At 43.3% G+C, this 26,770-nt stretch overlaps 1 protein-coding gene across 1 annotated transcript in view; it reads right to left on the reverse strand.

Moving 5' to 3' along the window:
• The window catches only part of KCNQ3 (potassium voltage-gated channel subfamily Q member 3), a 379,802-nt gene that overhangs the window by 74,898 nt on the left and 278,134 nt on the right, over positions 1–26,770 (reverse strand). Inside the window, exons 5-8 of the mRNA XM_030189943.1 lie at positions 16,167–16,322; positions 9,614–9,724; positions 4,833–4,928; positions 819–913 (exon numbers count right to left, since the gene is read on the reverse strand). Coding sequence (XP_030045803.1) covers positions 819–913; positions 4,833–4,928; positions 9,614–9,724; positions 16,167–16,322 — 458 coding nt within the window. The remainder of the gene's footprint in view (positions 1–818; positions 914–4,832; positions 4,929–9,613; positions 9,725–16,166; positions 16,323–26,770) is intronic.

A 26,770-nucleotide genomic window follows, 5' to 3' on the forward strand; every position in this document is an offset into this window, starting at 1 on the left:
GTTGCATTTCAGGTTCAAGTTAGTCTTCTGTTCCTGTTCAGGAGGATCTTCGTGTTCAAGTTTTTTCGATGGAATTCTTCTGGAGTTGAGACGATTTTGTGTTACAGTGAGCTGCTGCATTCCTCTCCCCTCCGTTTTCCGGGGCTGGATTGAGACCTAAATTCTGCCGGCGCTCCCTCCCACTTCATGCGGCTGTAGGGCAGCTTTGTGCCCCTTCCGCTTCGGCGGTGTTGGGGTCAGTCAGCTCCTCCCGCGGTTGCGGTTGCAGGATAAGCCAGATCCCCCCACATCTGCGGGTGTGGTGTCCCTCCCCCGCTCCGCGGGGATGAGCTGGACGGATTCCCCTCCCCCACTTGTGTGGGGATGAGCTGGGTTGATTCCCCTCCCCCGTTTCGGCGGTGGTGAGCTGGGCAGAGTGTCCCTTTGTGGGTGTAATTCTCTAAGTGCTGAGTCCTGCGGATGGAGCTTGGATATCGACATACTGAGGAGTTTCCGGCAGCACATGACCACATATAGGGAGGCAAAAGGATTGCTCTCTATCTCCACCTGCTGGTAGATGGACACAACCCACCAGTCTATGGATTGATCAGCTATGATTAATGGAAAGAAAATTATCAGGTATGATACATAATTTTACCTTCAAACATCTACCCTGTTAAGCTAATATTCTACTAAGGAAAGTAAGTGCCTATATTCCTTTACAAAATAAGCTCCTACCAGACTTTGGGTGTCTAATTATAGCTGTCCAGTTATAGAATTACTTTTTTTTTCTGTGCTTTGCTTGCACATGAAATGATGCAGAAGCGCAGCTTACTTGCCTGAAACATGGGAAAGAGATGGTTGATTCATAGAATCTCCAAGTAGCTACAAGATCAAGCCTGCTGGGATTGGTAGCATAATATCTCCAGGCTGCCTAAGGAAGAGAAGTAGGAAAAGAGAGACAGACCATTATTTCATGGTGTCTATTCTGTAGTGCATCTGTGGTTATGCATAGTAAAACTGATATGTTACTACTTGCAGCCCAAATAAAGTACCCAAGTCTCTTTTAAGATAATTCAGATGTAAAGTGGTTCCCAGTTATGAATGGGAAGAGGTGGGTGAAATGACTTGATGAATAGCGCAAGAGTAGGGTTACCATATTTGTGGAGACAAATTCAAGCCTCATTTTAGTTCTGAGAACGTGTTGCTGTTGGTGGAGCCAGAATGAGGCTTGAATTTGAAAGGGCGAGTTGGTTGTGCTTGCCTTGATGATGTCAGAAGTGCACTCTCTCTCGACAGCAGGGTCCTGCCAGGTCCAACGCCTGAGCATATAGGCTCAAACCTGGAGCAGCAGAGGCAGCACTTCTAACACTACTGCAGAGTCTGCGTGCACAACACAGGGAGACAGAGGGCGGAACAGAGAGAGGGAAGGGAACGCTGGAGGTGAGCTGACGTCAGGATGTTACCAATGTAAGGGAAGCCAGCCGGGCCAGCCAGAAAATGATGAGGTACAAAGGAAGAGAGAATCGCGGCACATCGAGGGGAGGGCAGAGCAGAGCAGAATCAATGGACATGGATGGGATGAGAGGAGAGGACAGGACAGAAGAGAATTACGGGACACGGATGGGAGGGCAGGGAAGAGGAGAATTGCTGGACATGGAGGGGAGGGGAGGGAAGGGAAGGGAAGAATTGCTGGACAAGGAGGGGAGGGGAGGGGAGGGCGGGGAGAGACAAAAAATCGCTTACAAGAGAGCCTTTCTAGGGCCATTTCATTGTTGAGGAAATGGGCTGGGTTCCACTAGTATAAAAGTAGTAGAAGACTTGGCTTCAGCTAACTTTCTTAAACTTAATGTGCAGAAAACAAAGTTAGTATGGTTTGGTGACCAGTAGAAGGTCTCTTCTGAAATAATAAATCTTTCCTCAGGTACTTCTTTAAAATTTGATAATAAATCAAAAGTATTTGGTAAAAGGTTTGATTCTAAGCTATCATATGAGCACCAGATTACTGCTTTGGTAAGGACATTCTTTTTTCATCTAAGGACATTGAGAGCTATTAGGGCATCCTTAAACCCTGGTAGATTTTGAACAATAGCGCAGGCAATTTTGCTTCCATTATTGGATAAATAAACAACAAATTTGGTGACTCCGACTTCTGCAAAATACAGATGCTAGATTAATATTTGGATCAGGCAGGTTTTGTGAAGTTAGACCCCTGCTGAATAACTTACATAAGTACATAAGTACATAAGTAGTGCCATACTGGGAAAGACCAAAGGTCCATCTAGCCCAGCATCCTGTCACCGACAGTGGCCAATCCAGGTCAAGGGCACCTGGCACGCTCCCCAAACGTAAAAACATTCCAGACAAGTTGTACCTAAAAATGAGGAATTTTTCCAGTCCATTTAATAGCGGTCTATGGACTTGTCCTTTAGGAATCTATCTAACCCCTTTTTAAACTCCGTCAAGCTAACCGCCCGTACCACGTTCTCCGGCAATGAATTCCAGAGTCTAATTGGCTAAAATTAGAATTTAGAATTCAATTTAAAATAGCCTGTCTTGTCTATAAATATATTTACAGTGTTAATTCAGTTATGGTAGGAAACTTGCTTATAATCCCAAATCATAGAGGAGTTCTAAAAATCTGCCTCGCGATTTCCTTTCTGTAAAAATCATTGAATTGAAGTCTGTTTGGGAACCTTCTTTTGCCTTCCAAGGCACAAATATATGGAATAGTCTAGCTACTGTACAACAGTTTGCTTAACTTTTCCATACAGTTCTTTTCGAAAGGTCTTTAAAACATATTTGTTCATTTCCTAATGTTATGTTTTATAAAAATGACGTAGATGGATATTTTTTATTTAGATTAATTATTGATTTTAATGTAATTCTATCCAGTTGGGATATCTCTTTGCTCTTTGATCCACTTTGAATTGCAAGTTAAAAGCAGAATAGAAATCGCAGAATAGAATAGAACAGAAATTCATTTTCACACGGAGCTGTTTTGGACCAATGAAGGAAACAGAGTAACCCACATGGGAAGCCAAGATATATATGCCATGTCTGAAGTTTTATTTTTTTTTTCCTCTGTTTATGTCATTATATCTAACACTTGGCAATTTAGCCACTAGATTCCTGTTTGTGGCTGTTTCTGTTTTAGATCTTCTGCTCCCCAGACTATCTAGGTCTGGGGATGTTGTGGAGGTGGAATTCACTCCAGGAATGGATGAGGTGGGTGCATATAATGAATGGTAACATCAAGAGATCTGGAAGAAATACCTGCTACATATTTCCCAGCTAAGGACTTGCTGCAATGAAAGAAACAGATAAAACCCCTAGAACCACTTTGAATGATAACATGGAAATGGAAAACCCAAAAGGAACAGAAGGAACCTGCTGGGTCATAAAACATTTTAATCAATTTCCTGCAGATGCAAGCTTGAGCTTGGGCAATGGGAGGATAGATAAAAAGACAGGCTCAAAGAACATCATTGCAATTCTAAGTGTCTAACACAGTTGATGACATTGTTAACCTGTCTATCTGGTACTTGGTGCTGCTTAATTTGAAAAAGAAAATGATTCAGCCCTTGGATGAATGCACATTATTATAGAGCCTCGCTAGCTATTATCTTTGCAGTGTGAAACATACTTTTCCATTCTATTATGCACAATTGTCCTGTGTAACAGGGAGCCTGCACCTCACAATTTGATCCCGAGTAACTATTCAGACTCCCTGCTAGTCAAAACCAATACTTGATAAGACCTCAGAATAATCCTCGCTTTCTTTGCCATGATTACATAGTAACACAGTAAATCAGGGCAGATAAAGATCAGTTGGTTCATCCAGTCTGCCCAGTCTATAATGCTTCCTCAGATTATCTACACTTTGCATAAATAATTAGGTCAATTCCACATCTTAAATCAGCCACAGGAGTTTAGTTCGGGCTCATTTTAAACAAATGTTTTTCAATTTTTGGACATTTTTTCATGTTTGTTTTACCTATTCATTCTTTGCTTGTGTATTATATGCATGCTAGTACTTTAGATATACATATCAGTTGTACCTGTTAATTTATATATTTATTTATTTATTTATTACATTTGTATCCCGCACTTTCCCACTAAAAGCAGGCTCAATGCAGCTTACATAGTAATAGGTAACACAGAATTTTCTTATGTAAAGTAGGAAATACAAGTGATTTGACTGCATTTTACATTTTTGGCACCCACTGTTCCCTCTAAGCTGAGCAGAAGGCCACTACCCACAGTCCTGCCAGTGGGAGGTGCTGTTTCACTATCACATTTTCAATAATGAGAGATAGGCGAGCTCAGGACTCCTGGGAACCTGCCTGCCCCTTGCAATTGAAAACACAATATTGAAGCACCACCATCTACTGGCAGCAATGTAGTTGAAGGACTCTGACTCAGCTTAGAGGGAACAGTGCTGGTACCCAAACAAACTAAATGCACACTCACGAATGCACCTCCCTAATCTATGCTATCTCCCCCAGTTTGTTTTACTTCATTTCTCAGTCCTGTTTCTACTGTTGCCCTTCATTTCATCCCCAAGCCTATTCAAATTCTGTTACATGGTCGGCCTCTACCAGCTAACTCATGAATTTTCATCTCTGTCTTCGATGCTTCCTAGATTAATATTTATTCCAATGCCCAGGTTCTCTTCCAAATTTAGCTACAATCTGCAATGCCTTTTGATTATTTTACTGACTTTTGTTTGCCAGTTTCTCTTTACATTTGGAACTTTACAGTCAGAACCAGTATGAACGCAATACGAATCAACTAATTGTTTTGAGTGGAAATGATTTGATGCAAACAACCAAGTGATAAGACATCCAAACCTGGATGAGCTCAGCCGCTGGCTTTCTTCTTTTCTCAAAGTGTTTTTGCCGATGTTGTTCCTGGACCTTCAAAGCCAGTCCAGAGCCCAGGATTCCCTTGAAACAAAGATTATAAAAGCCATCAGACACTAAGTTGTTGAAGTGAAAATAAATAAGAAAAGAGATTTTAATTGAAAATAGAGATCTCCAGGCTGGAACAGATGCTTGAAATGTTCAAACATTTCTATTCCGATAAATAAGAAAAACAAAAATGTCAACTATCACATAACAAAAGACTTAACACCTTTCATCATGGTGAATATAAGACACTGTATAATATCGGAATAAGTAGAATACCAAATCCACAATAGTCCAAAAATAATTCTACTATCAACTTTGAGTGTTCAAGAGTAGATGGAGATCAAATGAAAAAATAGTGGAGAACATAGTGTGAATATGATGACAACTAAAGAATTTGTAGATCAGAATACAGTAAAGGTGTATGCTTGTCGTGCTATCACTAATTGTACATCGATGAATGTGATCTACGTCATTACTTGCTCGTGTGGATTGAACTATGTTGGGCAGACTTCACGGGCGTTGAAGACTAAGACTTATAGAACATAGGCATTGTATACAGTCAAACAAATTGCATGAACCTATGGTGACTCATGGCGTGGATAAGCAGCATGATTTTTCAGAACTGAAATGTATGGTAATAGAGCAGGTTCAAATTACGGAAAAAAGGGGAAACATCAGGAATCTGTTGAGAAGAAAGGAGCAGAGGTTGATTTTCACTTTACAAACTGTTATACCGAGGGGTTTAAATGGATCTATTGAATGGAAAGCGTTCCTGTGAATATACGTCATGGGAACAGAATGACGTCACATGCTGAGTATTTAATCTGGAAGATTCAACAAAGACAAAGACGTCGACCGCCATTTCTATGTAGAGGCCAGAGGACAGTATGCTGGCGAGTCAATTGTTCTTGGAGGTGTTGAATAAGCATATTTTCCCCTGAAGCAGCCAGATTGTGGCGAAACAGGGCTTCCCTGTCGGAAATTACAAAGAAAGAGAAGTAAAAGAAAGCAATTCGTGAAGTTTCACAGATGGAAATGGTCACCGTCCAAGATAAGTAATATTTAAGTTTTTGGCTTTTTGACATGAAGCATTGTGTGTCCGCCCTTAATGAGTGTTTACAGGGGTGAGATGGTATTATGAATATGAAAGTAAATGAAGTGGAGTTTTTTTATTTTATTTATTCATTTTATATTACATTTATGTCCAATACATAAATGGGAAAGAAAAGAGAAAATATCAATTAAAACAAACATTAAGGAAAAATATCTTTGTTAGTCCACAACTGGGGGATCCAAGATCAGGAAAACAATCTCAAAGAAAATAAGAAAAACACAGAATGGTTAATCTTACAATTCATATTTTCCGAGGGAGGAAGGTTAATCGGTAATTGCAGCCGGTACAGTGGTAACTTAAAGGAGGTTGCTGCAGAAGGTTCTTCATCTGTTCTTTTAACTCCACAAACTCTTATAATTTCCTGGGTTCAACAAATAAGTAATCAGGAAATAAAACACTTACAAGGGAATCGCTCTAGGAAGGTCCCACCTAGGGCAATGATTCTTGGCTTAAAAGCCAAGAGTTCACACCTCCTAGTCTGCGATTCCCTTGATATATCAGGAAATATATTTATCTTTGAACCCCAAAATATTATCAGCCATATGTCGGAAATACAATTTCAAAACATTGTTCCTATCTAAATCAAAGGCAAAAGTCACTAATAATATAATGATTAAGAGGTTCCCTCTCTGTTTAAAAGGCGTGTCCTTTACAAAGAGGTGTATCCGGTTTTCACTGAGGTCCTTTTTTTCTTCACTATTTTTTCATTTGATCTCCATCTACTCTTGAACACTCAAAGTTGATAGTAGAATTGTTTTTGGACTATTGTGAATATAAAACACCACCATTTACCATCTGTTAATTCTAGAAATTGGCGCCTCCGGTTAGGTGCATCGATGCCATACAGTGGACACCAATTCCATAACTGCATCTGTATGCCAAGATGCCACTGTAGAGGACTAGTGAAAACCTGAATTGATGCACCTACAGTTAGGCACAACCATTTACACCAGGTCAATGGCAGGTCTAAATGGGTGTGCCTAAGAGCACTATGCAATATGTATAACTTATAGTATTACATCAATACCCCTCCCATGCACCATCCCCTTGCTAAGTCATTTACGCTCTACCTTATAGAATAGAATGTAGTGCAAATACATTCATATGTGCCAAATTACTCAGCACTTACTCATACAACACATGTACAACTGCCCTGTAAAAGCAGAATTCTGGGAACAGCATACGTTGGCGCCTGTTGTCCTGCGCTTAAATATGAGCCTTTCAAAAATTTAAGTGCACACAATTTTTGAAAGGCTCATATTTAAAGGTACAGAAGAACAATACCAATGTATGCTTAAACTTCTGTTTTTTTGTCTGGATATGTGCATAAGAGCCGCACTTACTGCAAACTTTTTGTGCAGGTTTCTCCCCCTACTTTTGGTTTACTCAAATGAATTCAGCACACACAACATTTGCATAGAATTTCTTCTGAGCATTGCTATAGCACTACTAGAGGTTTGCAGTGTTGTAAACATCATATGCAGGTGCTTTCTCTGTCCCTAGAGGGCTCACAATCTAAGTTGTTTATACCTGGAGAAATGAAGGGTTAAGTGACTTGCCCAAGGTCACAAGGAGCTGTAGTGAGAGTTGAACCCAGGTCACCAACATGCTGCACTAACCATTAGGGTACTCCTCCAGATGTGTTGCTGCATTCATCCCATGTTATGGGCTTTTAAGTTATGCGTTTTCACACCCAGTTTTCAGCATCTGCCTCTAGGTATGAACACTTATGCCAGCTCAATGGCTGCTGGAAATGGCTGCCCTAAATGTAGGCAGTTAGGCACATTAATGCTCATATTCTATATCCTGTGTACGTAAGTTCTAAGCATGCCCCTGACCTTCCCATGCCCCTCCCAGGTCCATGTCCCCTCCCCCCTTGCAATTGCCCATGATAGATTTCTGCTCACAACTTATGCAAGTAACTGCATTTAGTCGGTGTGCTATAACTGCTAATTAGTGTCAATTAATGCCAATTAAGATCAATTATAGGGGCCCTTTTACCAAACTGCGGTGAAAAGTGGCCTTAGTGTGTACTTACATAGGTCATTCCCGTGCACTAAGGCCATTTTTACTGCATAGGTAAAATGGACAAATTTCTGTTTTTCTCTATTAATGGTCATGTTCTAATTTCCCATTAGTATCTGTAAGGGCTCACACGCTAACCATGTGCTAAAAGGTTAGAACGCGGCAATGTAGCTATGCCCCCAGTGCTAAAAACAATTGATAACTATGGGGTCTTTTACTAAGCTGCAATAAGCACTAATAGCGTGCTTATTGCAGCTTAAAATGCCTTACTGCAAGGTGCGCTCAGTAATTTTGGCATCAGCATGTACTTTCTACGTGCTAAAAAATACATTTTAATTTTTAGCACTAGGGATCTAGCTACATTGAACAAAACGAGCACTTGGCCGACTTTACTTGGTCCATTTTTTTCTTGCGACCAAGCCATGAAAAGGTGCCCAAACTGACCAGATGACCACCGGAGGGTATCGGGGATGACCTCCCCTTACCCTCCCTCTCACCCTAAAAAAAACGTATTATTTTTTTTTTTTTGCCAGCCTCAAATGTCATACCCAACTCCATGACAGCAGTATGCAGGTCCCTGGAACAGTTTTAGTGGGTGCAGTGCACTTCAGGCAGGCAGACCCTGGCCCATCCCCCCCTACCTGTTACACTTGTGGTGGTAAATGTGAGCCCTCCAAAACCCACCCGAAACCCACTGTACTCACATGTAGGTGCCCTCCTTCACCCCTTAGGGCTATGGTAGTGATATACAGTTGTGGGGAGTGGGTTTGGGGGGCTCAGCACACAAGGTAAGGGAGCTATGCACCTGGGAGCAATTTGTGAAGTCCACTGCAGTGCCCCCTAGGGTGCCCGGTTGGTGTCCTGGCATATCAGGGGGACCAGTGCACTATGACTTCTGGCTCCTCCCATGACCAAAGGGCTTGGATTTGGTCGTTTTTGAGATGGGTGTCCTCGGTTTCCATATGGCTAAAAACCGGGAACGACCATCTCTAAGGTCAACCATCTCAACATTTAGGCCGACCATCTCTAAGGTCGACCTAAATTTCAGGATTTGGGCGTCCCCAACCGTATTATCGAAACAAAAGATGGACGCCCATCTTGTTTCGATAATACGGGTTTCCCCACCCCTTTGCGGGGCCATCCTGCAAGGACACCCTCATGAAAACATGGGCACCCCGTTCAATTATGCCCCTCTTGGTGGCCTTCAGTTTCTTTCAGTCAACTGATTTTCTCGCACAGTTGTTAGCCTTTAATTTGCCATGAAGATGCTTGTTGCTCTGTTTTTCTAGCAGGATCTGATATAAAGATTTTCAAAGTGTTTGTGAGATTCCAAGCAAGGCAAGCAAACGTTTGATGCTATCATAGGCCAACTTAGTAAAAAAAAATATCATCTGAAGTTTTCTTGTCCACTTGCATGAGGCATTGTTTCTGGTTGAGGAACAGTGCTTTTGCAACCTGTAATGTGTGCACAAATCTTTTCAGATGCTACAAGGAAAGCGTGGTATAATTGTCACAATGATAACTTTATGCCTGAAATTGAATGTTTCTCAACAGACTGATAAATGAGATAAAGCTTACTTACAGCAGGAAGAGCAAAAAAGGAGACCCCAATTAAAGAGAATGTGGCAGCTATCAACCGTCCCTCCCACGTCTTTGGAGTTTTGTCACCGTAGCCTATGGTCGCAAGAGTAACCTGTCAGGAGAAATTGTGGTCTTCATACCATAAAATAAAGATAGAAACTACAAGAATTATACAGCCCTTTTCAATTCTATGTTTAATTTCTGCACCCAACACAATAGAAGGAACATGACAACTATATAAAATTCTTGTTCAAAGTGGAAATGATTTTTGTGGGGAAAAAATTGCTAAATTCTTACACTGAACTTAAGCTTTACTTTATCAAATGACTGTTTATGTAACCCCCCCCCCCCCCCCCCCCCCCCGCGACAGAGCAGGGGGAGCTCTAATCAATTCAAGTAACGTTGAACACTGGCTGTTTCTTTTTGTCAGTTCCCATTCCTTGGATCTGTTGCTAACTTCCTACTTGGTAAGCTGTGACTACTGTACACAAAATCCAATCCCCTCGATATTCAAAACTATTTAACTGGCCAGGAATGGCTCCTGGCCGGCTAAATAGGGTTTAAGTGCCTAACCATGGATATTCAGTGGGAGATAACTAGTTATCGCTCACTGAATATCCTGGTTAATGGCTAGCTGCTAACCGTCTACATTGTGCGACATAACTGGTTAGGCGTAAATAGTCAGTGCCTAACAGGCTACATTGAGCAGTCAAAATAGACCACTTATAGCAGGTGTATCTTTGATCACTACAAAGTTAACCGGTTAGTGCTGAATATTGGCAGAGCTGGTTAACTTTTTAGCAGCCAAAAAAAAAAGGATATTCAATGCCAGTCAATGCCAGGCTTAATAGTGAGCCCAATGGGTCTATAAATTATCAGAGAAAACTGGAGAAAGCTAATCTCCATCTCTTTCATTTTTGAAAATTTGTCATTCGCTCCTAGTTGACTGGACAAAGAGATGGTATATGAAAAAGCCTAAATTGCTTCCTAGTCAGACGTTCTATTGACCTTTGTTTAAACAATCAAGAATTATGTACAGGCATCACTATTTTTCTGAGGGTAAGAGAGTCAGTCAACAACTTTGAAAACCCACAGAATAGTAGAAAGCAGAGAAAAATCCCCTAAGATTTTTGCTGAGCTGTTTTTACATTTATATATTTACACTGTGTTTGGACCATCTACTCACCACGATTCTAGCAGGCTAGCAATGAACATACACAAGATTAGCAAAAGACATAAAGATACAAACATAAAGGTAAGGTTACTGGTAAGCCAAGATGGCATTTGGAGTAGACACCCGTGTGTAAGCTCCTTGTTCGCTCTGAGGAGTTGTGCTGGTTTGAGCCCCTGAATGGGGAAACAGAAGGCTAAAAGGGTTGCTGCTCCCTCGGCAACCACCGTGACTTCCCCACCGGACCAGCTGACTTTGGATGCATTTGGAATCACCCCTATTCGGCAGTAAACCACCTTTGAGAAGGCTCCACTACTTTCTCACTTAGCCCCGAAGCACATACTGCACCGCCAAGACCCGGAATGGATACCATGGAAGAGCAGCTTGACCCGGCACTACATGAATCGTTGATGCCGCAGCCAAGTGTGCAGGGAGGCTCTTCCATGAGATCAGCTCTGCTGACTGTTTTTGCTGGAACAGCAGCAGAAGGTCTGCTTCTACAGAAAGATGTTCTGGAGCAAGTTAAACCAAATACTAGAAATGTAATTCCCAACTATACCACTGGTACATAAACCAGGGTTTTAATACAATTTAAGAGGTCATGGGTAGAAAGTTTGTAGAAGTTTCTACAGCAAGTTAAGGCTTCGAGACCACCAGTTATTACTTTGGATTCCCAGTGAGATGCAATTAAAGGTTTGGAGCTTTCTTTCTCTACTTTTGTGGGTAAAGTTCATCAAGATTTTTCAAATTTGTCTACTGCTATAAAGGTTCTGGAAGAGGGGCATACACATCACTCTGCATGGTTTTCTCAGGTGGAGGAGCACCTGAGTAATTTACAATCATTAGCAGAGATGCAGGTCTGTGATAGAATGGCTTTGACTAGGAAGCTAGAGCATATGGACAATCAGCTCAGAAGAAACAACTTAAGGTTCCTTAACTTTCCAAAGTCACCAGTAATTTCACCACTGGCTATGGTCCAAAAGTACCTGAGAGAAGTCCTTTAATTTTCATCTGAAAATATGCCTCCAATGTTGAGGGCACAGCATTTGTCTGGGTCTAGGACATTAAATCAATCGTCAGATTCCTCTGGTTGTCAAGCTTCACTGCAGGCTGTGAATTTGACAGTTTTTTGAAAGCTCTTTGAAAGTAATTACAGAAAGGACTACATTGAATGTGTTTTTTGCACTGGAACCTAAATGAAATACATTTTAAAGATTATATTTCCACAAAATGAATAAACAATGTTTGGGATCAAAAATTCAGATTTGTCCTTATTTTCCTCATAAGATGCAGAAGAGAGAGAAACATGACGGCAGATAAAGGCCATATGGCCCATCCAGTTTGCCCATCCTCTGTAACCCCTAATTCTTCCTGTTCCTAAGCGATCCCACATGCTTATCCCATGCCTTTTTAAATTCTAGAACAGTCCTCGACTCCACCACATCCACCGCTTCATAGCAGACCTCACATCCCACCTAAATTACATGCTTCAGCAAGGTCTCTTCCCCAAGGATAATGGCAATGTCCTACTTACCCGATACCAAAAGATACCAAGAAAAATACAAACAAAATCACTAACTACCGACCAGTAGCATCTATCCCATTGGTAGTCAAACTGATGGAAAGCACGGTAACCAAACAACTTACACATTATATAAACAAATTCTCATTACTACACGAATCACAGTCAGGATTTCGCCCCCTCCACAGCACTGGAAAAGTACTACTCACTCTCCTCACCAAATTCAAACAGGAAATAGCAATAGGCAAAAACATCCTTCTCTTCCAATTCAGCATGTCTAGTGCATTCGACATGGTAAACCATAATATATTAATAAGATTACTAGATAACTTCGGGATTGGTGGAAATATATTTAGTTGGATCAAGGGTTTCCTAACCACAAGAACATATCAAGTAAAATCAAACTCAAACATATCATCACCGTGGAAAGCAGACTGTGGAGTACCAGAAGGATCACCGCTATCTCTGATCCTATTCAACCTAATGATGACCCCACTAACCAAGTCATTATCCAACCAAGGCCTCAATCCTTTCATCTATGCAGATGATGTCACAATATACATTCCTTACAATACTAAATTGACAGAAATCACCAATGAAAATCAAGCTCAGCTTGAACATCATGGACTCATGGGCAAATGAATTTCAACTAAATCAACAAAGAAAAAACACATTGTCTCAACCTCACATCCCAACACAGCATGGACAACCCCACAAGTATCAACAGCCCAGATCACACCCTTCCTATCTCAGAAAGCCTGAAAATCCTCAGCGTTACAATGGACCGCAACTTAACACTAGAGAGCCAAGTGAAATCCAAAACAAAGAAAATGTTCCACTCAATGTGGAAACTCAAACGCGTGAAACAATTCTTCCCAAGGGATACATTTCGCAACCTGATACAGTCAATGGTACTAAGCCACGTCGACTACTGCAATGGCATTTATGCGGGATGCAAAGAACTGACCTTAAAGAAACTTCAGACCACTCAAAACACGGCAGCCAGACTTAGATTTGGAAAGACATGATTCGAAAGTGCAAAACCCCTCCGTGAAAAACTACACTGGCTCCCAATCAAAAAACGCATTGCTTTCAAAATCTGCACCCTGGTTCACAAACTTATCTACGGTGAAGCCCCGGGATTCATGTTATGATTGGGGTCAGAACCCCTCTCAAGCTTACCTCTTTCCTGGGGGTCAGCTTCTTAGCTGGCTTCTGTTTCTTTTGTCTGTCCTTTCTGAGCTGGCTCTGTCTCTCTGTGCTGGCAGCTTCCAGCAGCATGGGGTTAATTGTTTCACTTTACTACAGCTGTGTGGGTGGACTGAGTTAGCTCTACTTCTCTTTGGGTGTTCTGGCTTCAAGTGCTTCACGGTGTTGCATTGGTGTGGGTTGGGCCTCTCTGGGTCAGGGTGCTTTTGCCTAGGTCTAGGGAGTGTGACATCATCAGGGAGGGCCTTGATAAGGAAGTGGTGTTGTTTCCTTCAGGGCCTTCGCAACGGTGGTGTTTGCTTTAGGTAGGGTGGTGCAGTGTGCACTTCTGACTTTGTGTCTAGTTTCCCTGCTTGCTTTTGCTAAGGTCCAGGTTAGTGTTAGTGCAGTGTGCACTGGTGTCTGTGTGTTTAGCTTTCCTGCTTTTCCCTTGTGGTTCCCCTGCTTTTCCCTCTTGGTTTTGGAAGCATTGCTGTGTGTAGGGCTTTGGAAGCTCTGTTACTGTTAGAAGTGCTTCAGGGTTTGGTGTTGTTAGGAACACTACAGATTTTGCTGTTAGAAGTACTTCTGGTGTTTGTGCTATTGGGAGCATTGCAGTCTTTGCTGTTTGGGTTTTGGTGCTGTAGGAAGCACCTTGTTAGTTTGGTGTCTAGCTTGCTAGAGTAGTGCTTAGGAAGCGCCTTGTTAGTTTGGTATCTAGCTTGCCAGAGTAATGCTTAGGAAGCACCTTGTTAGTTTTGTATCTAGCTTGCTAGAGTAGTGCTTAGGAAGCTTGTTAGTTTTGTGTTTAGCTTGTTAGTTTAGGGCTTAGGAAGTCCTTTTGTTAGTGTAGGCCTAGGAGTGCCCTGGTTAGTCCAGTTTCTTGGAGCACTGCTGCCTCTTCTGTTTCCAGTCCTGGTCCCTGTGTCATCCGGTATCCGGTAAGTCCTGCCGGCCACTCGAACCCAAGGGCTCAACCCTTGCGGGGGGTAGTGGCCAAGCGCAGGTGAAGCTGTGCTCCAATCCAGTGTTCCAGTCCTGTGTCCTCCAGTCCGGGGGATTCCAGTCCAGTGTTCCAGTCCGGTGTCCTCCAGTCCGGGGGATTCCAGTTCGTGTGTTCCGGTTGCTGGGCGGTGCCTGCAGTCCCTGCCGGTGCCGGTGTGCTTGCCCAGCGTTGGTTGTTGGGTTTTGCCTGCTGCTGTCACTCCTCGTCAGCAGCCCAAGGGCTCACGTTTGCTCAAGAGCCCAGCCCCGCGGGCTCTGAACCTGAGAACCTGACAATTCATGACAGACTTGATCGACCTACCAGATAGAAACACATCTAAATCAACACGAACATATCTAAATCTGCACTACCCAAGTTGCAAAGAACTAAAATACAAATCAACTTACACATCCAGTTTTTCCTACATAAGCACACAACTATGGAACACATTACCGAGAGCCTTGAAAACGACTTACGACCACCTCAACTTCCAGAAAACACTAAAAAATAACCTGTTTAAAAAGGAATACCCTAATGATCCAACTTAAATGCCTGATCTCTGCAACACAACAAAACTAAAGTATGTAAGGACATAACACAACTCTCCTGCTGTATGATTCCCTAATGTGGCTGTGCCACACGAACTTTGCCTACCACATCACTTTGTATTTGTTCACACCGGTGTCGGCAAACGCCTCTCAGGTACTATGTAAGCCACATTGAGCCTGCAAATAGGTGGGGAAATGTGGGATACAAATGCAACAAATAAATAAAATAAATAAATAAAAGATATAGAATTAGAAAAGGTACAGAGAAGGGCATCAAAAATGATAAAGGGGATAGGATGGCTTCTCTATGAGGAAAGGCTAAAGAGGCTAGGGATCCTCAGCTTGGTGGAAAGATGGCTGAGGGAAGATATGATAGAGGGCTAAAAAATACTGAGTAGAGTGGAACAGGGTAGAGGTGAATCGCTTGTTTCCTCTTTCCAAAAATACAAGGACTAGGGTGCACGCAATGAAGCTACTAAGTAGTAAACATAAAGCAAACCGGAGAAAATATTTCTTCACTCAATGTGTAATTAAACTCTAAAATTCATTGCCAAAGAATGTGGTAAAAGCAGTTTTTTGGATAGCTTCCTAAAAGAAAAGTTCATAAGTCATTTTTAAAATGGACTTGAGGAAAATCCACTGCATATTTGTAAGATAAGCAGCATAAAATCTGTTTTATTGTTTTAGAATCTTGCCAGGTACTTGTAACCTGGATTGGCCACTGTTCTTATGTAGGATTGCATTAACATTCATTGGAAACAAGAACAGTTGGAGAATGGTTTAAGGAAGTGGAAGCACTTACTGCCACCTGTTTTGTAGGCAGTAAAGGCTCCTGCATTATTTGTGTACCAACCAGTTAGCATGCAGTAAAGTAGATGTGCTAACTGGTTAGCACAAGAATGCTCACTCTCCATCCCTGACATACCACCTAAAAAAAATAAGAACATTTTTTAGTGCCTGCAGGTTGCAAAGTTACCACAGGATGCTTGAGTATGTCCCACAGTCTCCATTTTTTACTGTGCAAGGCACACATTAGCTCTTAATGCAGCTTAGTAAAAGGGCCCCCTCAGTGGGTAAAACCTGAAGAAAAACAGGATCCTATGGTGAAGCATTTGATGGACAACTTGTGAACTAACTTACCAGCCCCCACCAAAGCGCATCTGCATAGGTTTCAAAATCTTCTGCTTCTAGTGACCCCTTTTCATTTGTTTCAGGAACATCTTTCTCAACCAGGTACACAAGAAATGAGGAGAGAATAAGTGTCAGAAACCCGATGTACCAGGCAGTGATGAGTTCCTACAAGTGAAATGGATTGAGACAACAGAATTAGAACTGATAATAGTTAATACCAGCAGTGGTGATTCATCACTAGTAAATCATCATCCCTCGAAACCGTTACTGAACTAATGTCCCAGCATGGTTTCAGTAAGGGGCAGCATAGTGCTGAGGTTAGATTAAGATCCTGTCCCAAGATGGTTGCCATTTTTCCTAATTAGAATAATTGTAAAGTGATAAGCTCCAGACAGGGGCAATCTCAGGAAATGTGTACTGCAATCAGAATTGTGGTTCAGATTAAAATGCTGGAAATCTGGGTATTCTTTTCACTTCTAACTCATGGACAGCACTGTTTTATTAATCTGAAAGATGCAATACAAATTATTTGATTGGGTTACATAGTAACATAGTAACATAGTAGATGACGGCAGAAAAAGACCTGCACGGTCCATCCAGTCTGCCCAACAAGATAACTCATATTTGCTGCTTTCTGTGTATACCCTACTTTGACTTTGTAATAGCATGATATACTGCCAGGCAGGAGATTCAGGATGAAGATCCAAGCTCCTCAGGTCTCAAAGCATTGTCATGGTGACTTTCATGGCCCTTGGTGTAGGTGTCAGGATTTAGGAGTGTACACTGGCCACTTTCATGTTACTTAAGGAAAGAGAAATTAGTGGGGTCCTTTAGCACTGTTGCTGAAGGGGCAGGGACAGGGGTGTAGCTACAGGTGGGCCTGGGTGGGCCCAGGCCCGCCCGCCCGCCTGCCTGCGAAGTCTCCCACATTCAGTGGGAGACTCTCGCTTTGGCAGGTCATCTTCCGCACTCCCGCCAAAGCGGGAAAGTCTTCCGCTGCTGCTGCGATGATCCTCCGCCACCGCTGCTTCTCTGTGAGCAGCCTCAGCAAAAGAAGAAAATGAAGTGCGGGACCGCAACAGCCTTCAGGCATGCGCTGTCGGCTCTGCCATCTTCTGCCCCCGCTGACGTCAATTTCCTGTTCCGACGAGGGCTGAGGACCGGCAGACCGACAGCGCATGCCTGAAGGCTGCTGCGGCCCCGCGCTTCATTTTCTTCTTTTGTTGAGGCTGCTCACAGTGGCAGCGTGTAGAAGGGATGCAGTTGAGCTGATCTCAACAGCTGTTTGGGTGCCTGGGGAACTAAGGTACGTGGATGCCGGGGTGTAGGAAAAATATTTTGTTTGGAAGGGGAGGAGGAAGATAGTGTGTCAGGGTGTATGTTGCATGGGGGGGGGGGGGATAGAGAGATTAAAGATGTTGGATGGGGAAAGAAAAAGGGGAGACACTGAATGAAAGGAGGAAGAGAGAGGAGATGGATGAAAGGAGGGAGACACTGGACAGAAGGTGGAGAGCGAGAGAAGATGTTGGTGGAAGGGAGAGAGAGAAAGGGGACATGCTGGATGGAAAGAAAGAGTTGGGATGCTGGATAGAAGAAGGGTACAGAGAGAAAGATGAATGGAAAGAGGGGACATGGAAAAGGGCAGGGAGAGACAAGCTGTTGGGGAGAAGGAAGGGGAGCAAGGGGGAGACCTTGGTTGGTCAGATGGAGAGAGAAACAGGAGAAATGCTGGATGAAAGGAGGGAGAGAGAGGAAAAATGCTAGAAGTAGGGCGCACTACTCATGCCTATATATATATATATATATATATATATTAGTGCCCACCCACCACCCATATTAGCTCTGGGCCCAGCCAAAATGTCAGGTCTGGCTACGCCACTGGGCAGGGACCAAAAGAGTTGGCTGAGATAGAGTTCCCCTTAAGACTGATTTGGAGCCCAAAGTATGGAGGTGAGCACTGATGTGCTGGAGCCGGCTCGCAAGAGCCGATTGTTAATTTTTGTAGCATTTTGTGAGTCGGTTTGCCTCTCCTCCCCTTGAGCCGCAGGGTCCCAGCACATACCTGAAGGCAGTCGCCCTGGTGGTCTAGTGGATTCTTCGGGGCAAGAAAGATCCCCAGTCTTTACTGCCCGCTGCCGCATTGCTCTTTAAAAATGGCTGCCGAGATGCAGTGGCGGCCTCGCGAGACTTCCACTGGAGTCTTGCGAGGCCGCCTTTGTAAGTCTCGGCAGCCATTTTAAAGACGATGCGGCAGTGGGAGGGTCAGCGCCGGCAGCGGGCAGGAAAAAGTGGGGGATCTTTCCTGCCCAGTCCACCTCGCCCCCCCCCCCCCCCCCAAATTGCAGGGCTGGCTATACCCGGGGAGAGAGCCTGTTAAAAATTTACCAGCACACCACTGGAAGTGAGAGAGAAAAATGAGAGAGTAAAGATTCATGGCTACAAATATCATGCCCTTTGGTGTCTTTTTTTAGCCCCTAAATGAAGGTAAATGGAAATGGAACAGAAACTGATTTTTCCACTTTGTCCAAAGAAGAGGAACAGCAGTCCTTGGAAGAAAAGAATAATAATTCTATTAACTAGGAGCTGATATTGTTACGTGAAGTAGGTGCAAATATTTTTTTTTTTTTATGAAGAAACAAATGGTGCTTTCTTAGGTGGTAGAATACTAAAATTCAGAATAAAAATAAAGATAACAATAATTTCTGTAAATACTAGTAAAAAAGGCCCGTTTCTGACACAAATGAAACGGGCGCTAGCAAGGTTTTCCTCATTTAGCAGTTGCCTGTGAGGTGCGATGCCCCCCCTCCCGGCGCCATCCCACCCACAGCGATGCATTAGCCGCAGCGATCCGACCCACCATGCCCATCGCACCCACCTTCGCGTTAGTTTGGCGGCGGGGGACCCGGAACCCCGCCACCACAAGTCCTGTGTGCTGACTACGGCGTCATCGTCGGCGTTGGTAGCTGTACAGGGCGGAGTTCTGTGCGTCTGACGTCATGCACGTGCAGGACGTCAGACGCACAGAAGCCCTGCCTCCACAGGCTAGGAACGCCGAAGATGACGCTGTAGTGAGCAGACAGGGCTTGTGCTCACGGGATGACGTTTGAAGCGAGGGCGGGGCACGGGTCAGTGGGGTGGCTTCACCATCATGAATCCACGAACCGTTCTGGGAGACTGACTGACTTCAGTGACGTCAGTGTCCTCAGAATGTTGAGGTTGCTTTTTATTATAGTAGATATGGGCTTTGGTGGCAATTCTATCAATTGGTGCCAAGGTTTAGGTGCCCTAATGCCATGCACTGTGCCAATTCTATAGCTGCATCTTGTACTAGTGTAAGTCAGCATTGGTACTGCTTTGGTATGCATAAAGGTAGGCGCCAACAGTTACACCAAGCTAATGACAGTCATAATTGTTGACACATAAGTGTGCCTTGAAGTGTATGTAACTTATTCAATACGTTACACACGTCTCTTTCAGACATGCCCATAACCTTCCCATACACCACCCCATCAATCTTACATACTAAGCAATTTTGGCATGCATTTTATAGAATAGCACCAATTAATGTCATTTACGCATATAAGTGCAGCTGTTTTATAAACTGATGTACAAATGTGACACCTAAATTGAGGCGCACCTTATAGAACTGTCCTTTTAGCCTTGGGCCTCTTAAGTCCTCTGAGAAGGCATGACATGCCAATTAAATGTTCTTTCCTGCCATTTTCTTGACGTAACTGTTGGCACCTTCCTTGATGGGTGTCAATGTCGCTTATGCTAGTATTCTATATCTGAATACAAATACGTGGACATGAACGTACCTAAATCTGCACTACCCAAGCTGCAAAGGACTCAAATATAAATCAACTTAGCATCCAGTTTCTCCTACATAAGCACACAACTGTGGAGCACACTACCAAAAGCCTTGAAAACTACATACGACCACCTAAACGTCCGGAAAAAACTAAAAATGAACCTGTTTAAAAAGGCATACCCTACCAATCCAACATAAATGCCTGAGCTCTGCAACACAACAAAACTAAAGTACGTAATGGACATAACACAACTCTTCTGTTGTACGATTCCCTAATGTGGCTGTGGCACACGAACTTTATCTTACCACAATATCACTTTGTATTTGTTTACACTGGAGTCTGCAAACGCCTCTCCGGTACTATGTAAGTCACATTGAGCCTACAAATAGGTGGGAAAATGTGGGATACAAATAAAATAAATAAATTGGTGAATGTCATGTCTCTTCCTTATAAGCAGCAGTGGATGCTGCCTCCATTTAGTGGGATATTCAATGCATGGAAGAATGCCAAATCTTTATGAGTATTAGTAATTTTTTGTGAACATGAATTGAGACCTGGATATGTTAAAGAAGATAATTCTAATTTTTTTGCTCTTTTTCAGAATTCTTTCCCTTAAGCAGCTATGGTAGCGAGAGATAGCACTATGTTGGATTGAAGTGCAGTTTGTGGACAGAAGTGCAGCATTCTAAGCTCCGATTGTGAGAGGCAGCTTGGAATTATGCGCCCATTTCAGATAAGTGTTTTACTACACATGGACTATTTTGCATTTTAGCATTGAATGAAGAATTTCTATAGTGGATGTTATACATATGCAGAAAAGTACACATGCAAAAATAAGGACCGATGAGGATTTGGAGTGTGGTGTACAAGTATTCTGCCTCACGCTTGGAAAAAATAGTACTCACTTTCTGATGGTCCACAAAAATATTTAAGATATATTTATGAGTATTCTATAATGGCATCTTGGCAACAAGATGCCGTGACAGACTTGGGGGCTGATGTTCAGCCCACGGGAGGCAGGCCGGCTAAGTGCTGCAATCGGCGCTGAGCCCAGATTTTCAATGCTGGGCTGTTTTCTGTGACAGATATTGAACATCTGGGGTTTTTTTGTATGCCAGCTTAAACTTAACTGGCTATATCAATATTCAGCATTGGCCAAAGATAGGACTGTTATTTATGGGGTCCACTTTGGGTGCTAAAATTAGCTGGCAAACCACTGAATATTTGCAGGTAGCTGGTTATATTGCGCGATGTGGCTGGTTAGCTGCTATGCGCTAAATGCGAATATTCAGCAAAGATAACTGGCTATTTCATACTGAGTATTAGCCATTCCTGGCTGGTTAAATAGCACTGAATGCACTGCAGTGGACTAACTGATGCACTAACTGAATGGAAAAAGGCATGCAGTGGTCACTAACCACCTCCCATCCTGAAAAATGTTTAAACACTTTTTTTTTAGAGTATGGGTGAAGGATGTCCTTCGCTATGCCTCCGTGACGGCAGTTGAGAACGTCCTTCGCTATTTATTTAGATTTTGCTCACACCTTTTTCAGTAGTAGCTCAAGGTGAGTTACATTCAGGTGCACTGGATATTTCTATGCCTCCGTCCCTGCAACTATCTCATCAAAACCAGGAAAACATTAGCCTACTGCTAATATTATACTTAGATTCTATTTTTGTTGAAGAGCACCCTCAGATATTCCATTGTAGCCATTGATCAGAGTGAAGGAGTGGCCTTGTGGTTAGAGCACTGGTCTTGTAATCCAGAGGTTGCCAATTCAAATCCCACCGCTGCTACTTGTGATCAAAACTCCAATTAAATAAAGGGGGTGTCAGAGGCATAGCAGGCATGGACATCCTTCTCACAGAAACATCCAGGCATGGATGTCCTTCTCACAAACATCCACATTTTGGACATCTTCACCTGCCATCGCACAGATGGAGGCATATCGAAGGACATCCTCAACTGCTGTTGCAGGGACAGAGGCATAGAAATATCCAGTGTACTTGAATGTAACTCACCTTGAGCTACTACTGAAAAAGGTGTGAGCAAAATCTAAATAAATAAATAGCAAAGGACATCCTCAACTGCCATCGCAGGGACGGAGGCATAGCAAAGGAGGTCCTTCAACCATACTCTAAAAAAAAGACAAAAGTTTTTAAAGTTGTTTTTTTTCAGGGTAGGAGGTAGTTAGTAACCACTGGGGGAGTCAGGAGAGGTCATCCCCAATTCTCTCCGGTGGTGACTTCAAGCATGCTGTAGTCACACCACTCCTCAAAAAACCATCACTTGACCCTACCTGTCCCTCTAACTACCGCCCCATTTCCCTCCTACCCTTCCTCTCCAAGATACTTGAACGCGCCGTTCACAGCCGTTGCCTTGATTTTCTCTCCTCTCATGCCATCCTCTATCCGCTTCAATCCGGCTTTCGCCCCCTACACTCGATGGAAACGGCACTATTTAAGTCTGCAATGACCTGTTCCTTGCCAAATCCAAAGGTCACTACTCCATCCTCATCCTTCTCGACCTATCCGCCGCTTTTGACACTGTCAATCACAACTTACTTCTCGCCACACTGTCCTCATTTGGGTTCCAGGGCTCTGTCCTCTCCTGGTTCTCCTCTTATCTCTCCCACCGTACCTTCAGAGTACATTCTCATGGTTCTTCCTCCACCCCCATCCCGCTCTCTGTTGGAGTTCCTCAGGGATCTGTCCTTGGACCCCTTCTTTTTTCAATCTACACCCCTCCCTGGGCTCCCTAATCTCCTCTCATGGGTTCCAATATCATCTTTATGCTGATGACACCCAGCTTTATCTCTCCACACCAGACATCACTGCAGAAACCCAGGCTAAAGTATCGGCCTGCTTATCCAACATTGCGGCCTGGATGTCCAACCGCCACTTGAAACTGAACATGGCCAAGACCGAACTTATTGTCTTCCCTCCCAAACCCACTTCTCCTCTCCCTCCACTCTCAGTTGATAACACCCTCATTGTCCCCATCTCATCTGCCCACAACCTCAGAGTCATCTTCGACTCCTTCCTCTCCTTCTCTGCGCATATCCAGCAGATAGCCAAGACCTGTCGCATCTTCCTTTATAACATCAGCAAAATTCGCCCTTTCCTCTCTGAGCACACCACCTGAACTCTCATCCACTCTCTCATTACCTTTCGCCTTGACTACTGCAACCTACTCCTCAATGGCCTCCCACTTTGCCATCTATCCCCCCTTCAGTCCGTTCAGAACTCTGCTGCACGTCTTATCTTCCGCTTGGACCAGTACACTCATAGCACCTCTCTCCTCAAGTCACTTCACTGGCTTCCGATCAGGTACCACATACAGTTTAAGCTTCTCCTATTAACCTACAAATACACTTGATCTACAGCCCCTCCTTACCTCTCTACCCTCATCTCCCCTTACATTCCTACCCGGAACCTCCATTCTCAAGACAAATCCCTCCTTTCAGTACCCTTCTCCACCACCGCCAACTCCAGGCTCCGCCCTTTCTGCCTCACCTCACCCCATGCCTGGAATAAACTCCCTGAGACCATATGCCAGGCCCCCTCCCTGCCCATCTTCAAAGCCTTGCTCAAAGCCCACCTCTTCAATGTCGCCTTCGGCACCTAACCACCATACCTCTTTTCAGGAAATCTAGACTGCCCCAACTTGACATTTCGCCCATTAGATTGTAAGCTCCTTGGAACAGGGACTGTCCTTTTTGTTAATCTGTACAGCGCTGCGTAACCCTAGTAGCGCTCTAGAAATGTTAAGTAGTAGTAGTGGTCATCTGGTCATTTAGGGCACATTTTTGTGGCTTGCTCGTAAAAAAAAAAGGACCAAGTAAAGTCGGCCAAGTGTTCGTCAGAGACGCCCTTCCTTTTTCCATTATCGCTTGAGGACGCCCCTCTGTTAGGCATGCCCCAGTCCTGCCTTCGCTACGCCTCCGACATGCCCCCGGGAACTTTGGTCATCCCTGCGACGGGAAGCAGTTGGGGACGCCCAAAATCAGCTTTTGATTATGCCGATTTGGGCGACCCTGAGAGAAGGACACCCATCTCCAGATTTGTGTCAGAATATGGGCGTCCTTCCCTTTCAAAAATAAGCTAGATAACCAGCTATCCACCGATTTTCAGCAGGGGATAACTGGTTATCCCCTGCTGAATATCCCCGGTTAGCAGCTAGCAAATAACCAGTTATATCGCCCGATATAACCGGCTGTCCACCAGTTTTTAAACTGGGTTTTGCGGCCATATTTGGCTGCATGAAAACCTGGTATATCTTTGGCCGATTTAAAGATAACCAGCTAAGTCTGAATATTGACGTAGCCGGTTTTCTTTAAACCAGCCAAAAATAAACTGGATATTCAATGCCGGTCACCGGAAATGGCCTGGCATTGAATATCCGAGTTAAGTGCTGACCGCGGAGGTTAGCCAGTCTAATTCTCACGGTCTGAACATCAGCCTCTCTATTTTTATTCTGAGTTTTAGTATTCTACTTATTTATTTATTTACTAGTAAAAAAGGCCCATTTCTGACACAAATGAAACGGGCGCTAGCAAGGTTTTCCTCTGAGTATGTATGTTTGAGAGAGTGTATGTGAGAGTGACTGTGTGTGACAGAGAGAGTGAATGTGCGAGTGTGTGTGTGTGTGTGTGAGAGAGAGAGAGAGAGTGAGTCTGGGTGTGAGTGTGTCTGTGAGAAAGAGAGTGTGTGTGTGAGAATGAGAGTGTGTGCAAGTGTGTATGTGAGACACAGTGTGAGAGAGAGAGAGTGTGTTTCACACAGATATAGTATGTGCAAGAGAGAGAGTGTATGTGAGACACAGACTCTCTGTGAGACTGAGTGTATGAGACCAAGAGAGTGTGTGAGTGACTGTGTGACATATAGAGAGTGAATGTGATTCAGTGTGAGACATAGAGTGTGTGAGAGACAGTGTGTGAGAGAGAGAGAAAGACATTGACTGTGAGAGAGAGACAGAGAGAGTGTGTGTGTGTGAGAGAGAGAGAGTGTGTGACAGAGATACCCCCCCCCCCCTCTCTGGTGTCAGGTCCCCCCTCTCTCTCTATGGTGTCTGAGCGTTACTGTGCAGGACGCTGAGCTCTGGCTGTGCTTCAAGGAACTGGCCAATCCTATTTAATAGAATGCACCGCCAACATTCTGAAGCCAAGAAACCTCGTGTGGTTGGTCACTTCTGCTTGTGACGAACCAGGAAGTACGTGATGTCAATTCAGGAGATGGATACAGAGAGCAGGAATGCCTCAGCCATGCAGTCAGCTTCAGAATGTTGGAGGTGTGTTTTATTATATAGGATGTGTAACTTGATAGACCGCCTTTAACTGACAAACAGAGCAAGGCGGTTAACAATAAAATAAAAATTAAGGCAAGGAAAAAGAACTACAATGTTTTGACAGGAAAGGTAATCAAACACACAAACAGAATCGAGCACCTAAGAAAGCACCATTTCTTTCTGCATTGAAAATATTTGCACTTACTTAAAGTAACAACATCTGCTTGTAGGTGATAGCACTGTTTCCTCTAAGCTCAGCAGGAGTCCTCCACCTACAGTCCTGCCAGTGGGGGTGCTGTTTCACTATTACATTTTCAATAGTGTGGGAAAGGCAAGCTCTGCAGGATTCCAGGGAACCTGCCTGTCCCTAGTGATTGAAAATACAATATTGAAGCAGTTGGAGGACTCCCACTCAGCTTAGAGGGAAAAGTAGCAGTGCTGCCAAGTTAACCATTCCAGGAGGGAGACTTTTTGACCAGTCCTGGTTTTAAACTTACATCCCAAAGCAGTGTGGTATTTGTAGGCCATGAATCTATCCATTGAAATTAGTGCTGCAAGTTCCATCATGCACTAGGATGAGGTTGGCAGATATCCAGGACCAGCCAAAAATTCTCCCTCTTGGAATGGGTAACTTGGCAACTATGCAGTAGGTGATTCATATCAGTGGTAGTGCTCTGTGTTGCTATGCGGAAAATCAGGAGCCAGTCTCTATGGCCGTGAATCCTGGAAAAATATTCATTTTGTATAGTTTCCCATGTCGTTTATAGAAATGTTCATTTTCTTTTTAGGGTTTTCCTTGTTTTTCTTATGGAAGCAATATTGTTAAGAGTGCATTTCCTGTTGAAAAGAGTGCACACTTCTGAAAGAGTGTGCACTTTCACAAAGAGTGCACTAAGAGGGCGCACACTTCCCTGACAGTGCATACATGCACAAACCAATGTGCATGCTCAATAGTGCATGCATACATGCACTATCGAGAGGATGTGCACTCTTTCTGAAGGAGTGCACCCTCTTTGTAAATATCAATATCAGAATAATTCTTATTAACCACTAAACTCCCCTTCCCAGGGTTCATTGTGGTTGACAATAACAGTTAAAAGTTTACACAATAAAACAGATTAGCATAACATTACAAGACACACTCACTAAATCGTATTTACTTAGCAGAGTTATCTGGAAACAAGAAAGTTTTCACCTTTTTTTCTAAATATTAAATAACTTTCCGTTCTAATAAAAGATGGGATAGAATTCCATAATGATATCCCCCTTAACTGAGTCTATAGTACTAGCAATTTTAGAGAATCATACATTCTTACTAGAGGGCAGACCCAGTAGTAATTGATTTTGCAATGTAGATGAGAATCCGAATAATGAAGAAGAAACTGTATTAATCAATAAATCAGATATAAAACCATAAAGGATCTGAAAGAACAAGCAAACCGTCAAACATAATTCTTTAATTTATAGGAAGTCAATGTAGCTTACAAATGAATTCTGAAACACTGCTATACTTA

Source organism: Microcaecilia unicolor, chromosome 1, assembly GCF_901765095.1.
Source record: "Microcaecilia unicolor chromosome 1, aMicUni1.1, whole genome shotgun sequence".
Taxonomy (NCBI): Eukaryota; Metazoa; Chordata; class Amphibia; order Gymnophiona; family Siphonopidae; genus Microcaecilia; species Microcaecilia unicolor.